The sequence below is a fragment of the Lolium rigidum genome, chromosome 1 (genome assembly GCF_022539505.1).
Source record: "Lolium rigidum isolate FL_2022 chromosome 1, APGP_CSIRO_Lrig_0.1, whole genome shotgun sequence".
NCBI classification, from domain to species: Eukaryota; Viridiplantae; Streptophyta; class Magnoliopsida; order Poales; family Poaceae; genus Lolium; species Lolium rigidum.
The window spans coordinates 309,432,741-309,434,503 of record NC_061508.1 but is presented as its reverse complement, the minus strand read 5'-3'; the positions used below and the strand labels follow the sequence as shown (position 1 = coordinate 309,434,503).

Below are 1,763 nucleotides of genomic sequence, written 5' to 3'. Positions count from 1 at the left end.
TGCTTATTGGCATGGCTCCTGTAGAACCTCAAGATAAGGCCAAAAGAGCTCCCGCAGGCGCAAGTTAGAAGTGGATTGTGGACAACTTTATGGAATGTCCTGCTGGGATGAACGAGGACACTATGAAGGTGTACACCAAAGTGTACGTGTGGTGTGCCATATCTAGGACTTTCTTTGCTGACCATGATGGGAAGTTGACCTAGTGATGTTGGCTCAAGGCGTTGATAGTCTTGAACCACAAGTGGAGCTGGAGAATCGCGACACTTGTCTACTTGTGTCGATATGTGATGATTTGTTATGTTTACTATTTTTGTAGATTATAGTACTCTAGCCAAGTTTGCAAACTAATCTCTCATATGTGTGCAGTGTTTGTGCAGTTGGACAATGTTTGTCGTATGACTGAGAAAAGGTATGATTGGTGAATACATGCTCTTACTTTTCGAATGGAGCAAGGAACACCTACAAGTTGGGTGGCCCGTCAAATACGGAAAGATGTCATGGAACGATCATGGAATCCCGTCGCGGTACCCTACTGAGGCTTACATGTGGGACAATGTGTTAGATACGATGAACGATGTCAATCTTATGTATGGGCGCTACACGGATGAGTTGGACATGGTTACGTCCTCAGCAGGTGAACCCATCAGTCATTTTCAATCTTTACTTTGAAATTTCCATCTTTCTTGAGTGAATCAACAACAAGATGTGTTCCACAATTAGTCCAAAAGCCTAATCATTTCAACTAACTAGTTAAAAATACGGCCACTTAGCTGCCCGTGACATGATCCGTTTGGATTACATCGTGTCCTTGTAAGTTCTACATCGTGTCCGTTGGCCACAATGTTTAGTCTAGTCTAGAAATGTGTTAAAGAAGATCACAAGAACACTGGCCTCTGATCTGGGCTCACGCGCACTCGCCCCAGCCCTCCTTGGTGTCCAGGGCGGCCGCTCGCCCCACCGACGACGCCACCGCGAGGACAAGCCTTGCTGGTACGCGCGCGCACGCCTCCAGCCGCCGGAGCGCGTCGCCGGTAGCCTTGTGGACGCCGTGCGCCGCCACCTCCCGCCAGAGCGCGGCCGCCATCGCGACGCGCAGCGGCATGCGTGGCGCGTCCTGGAGCGCGCGCGCGGCCGCCGCTGCGACACGCCGCGCCGCACCCGGCGGGAGGATGCCCATCCGCTTGGCCCACACCTCGAGCACTGCCTCGCCGCGCGCGCGCCGCGTCTTCGAGGGCTTTGTCACCCGGCCTCGCTGCGGTGGCATGGCCGCCGTCGTCGCGGAGTCGGCCGTGGACAAGCAGGAGGTCGAGGACGTCGCGGACGCGTCGTCGTCGTCCTGGCGACCCTTGGGCGCGGATGCGCGCGTGCGGCGGTGGCGCGAGGCGAGGAAGTTGGCGCCGTGCACCTCGGCGTCGCAGGGCGCGCAGAGGAACGCCGCGTCGGCGGCGCAGTGCACGTCCGCGCCCGCGCCGCACAGCGCGCAGCGCATCCCTTGGGCGGCGGCGGCCTCCATTGTCGTAGACTACAGAAGCTGCGTGGATTGTTCCAGAAGGATGAGACGGTGACGGTCGAGGCAGAGTGATGTGGTTCCCTCGGTCTCGGCGCGTATTTAAAGGCGACGACGAGGAGGGAACCAGGCCGACGCGGGACGACGAGAGAGCTCGTGGTCGAGATCTTTTTCCCTCGTCCCTGACCCTGTGTGTGGTGTAGTGTTCTCCCGTATCGTACACGTGCAGGTTTCCATGGCCGTGGATAGATTTGAG

General features: G+C 56.8%; 1 protein-coding gene across 1 annotated transcript; it reads right to left on the bottom strand.

Moving 5' to 3' along the window:
• Positions 1-904: 904 nt before the first annotated feature.
• On the bottom strand, positions 905-1,513 carry LOC124661415 (B-box zinc finger protein 32-like). The gene has a single exon (XM_047199272.1). The coding sequence runs from the start codon at positions 1,511-1,513 to the stop codon at positions 905-907; it is 609 nt and encodes a 202-aa protein (XP_047055228.1).
• Between the last annotated feature and the right edge of the window lie 250 nt (positions 1,514-1,763).

What these genes read in the sequence shown, in the direction of transcription:
- LOC124661415 (XM_047199272.1), bottom strand. Translation starts at nt 1,513, where the DNA reads ATGGAGGCCGCCGCCGCCCAAGGGATGCGCTGCGCGCTGTGCGGCGCG.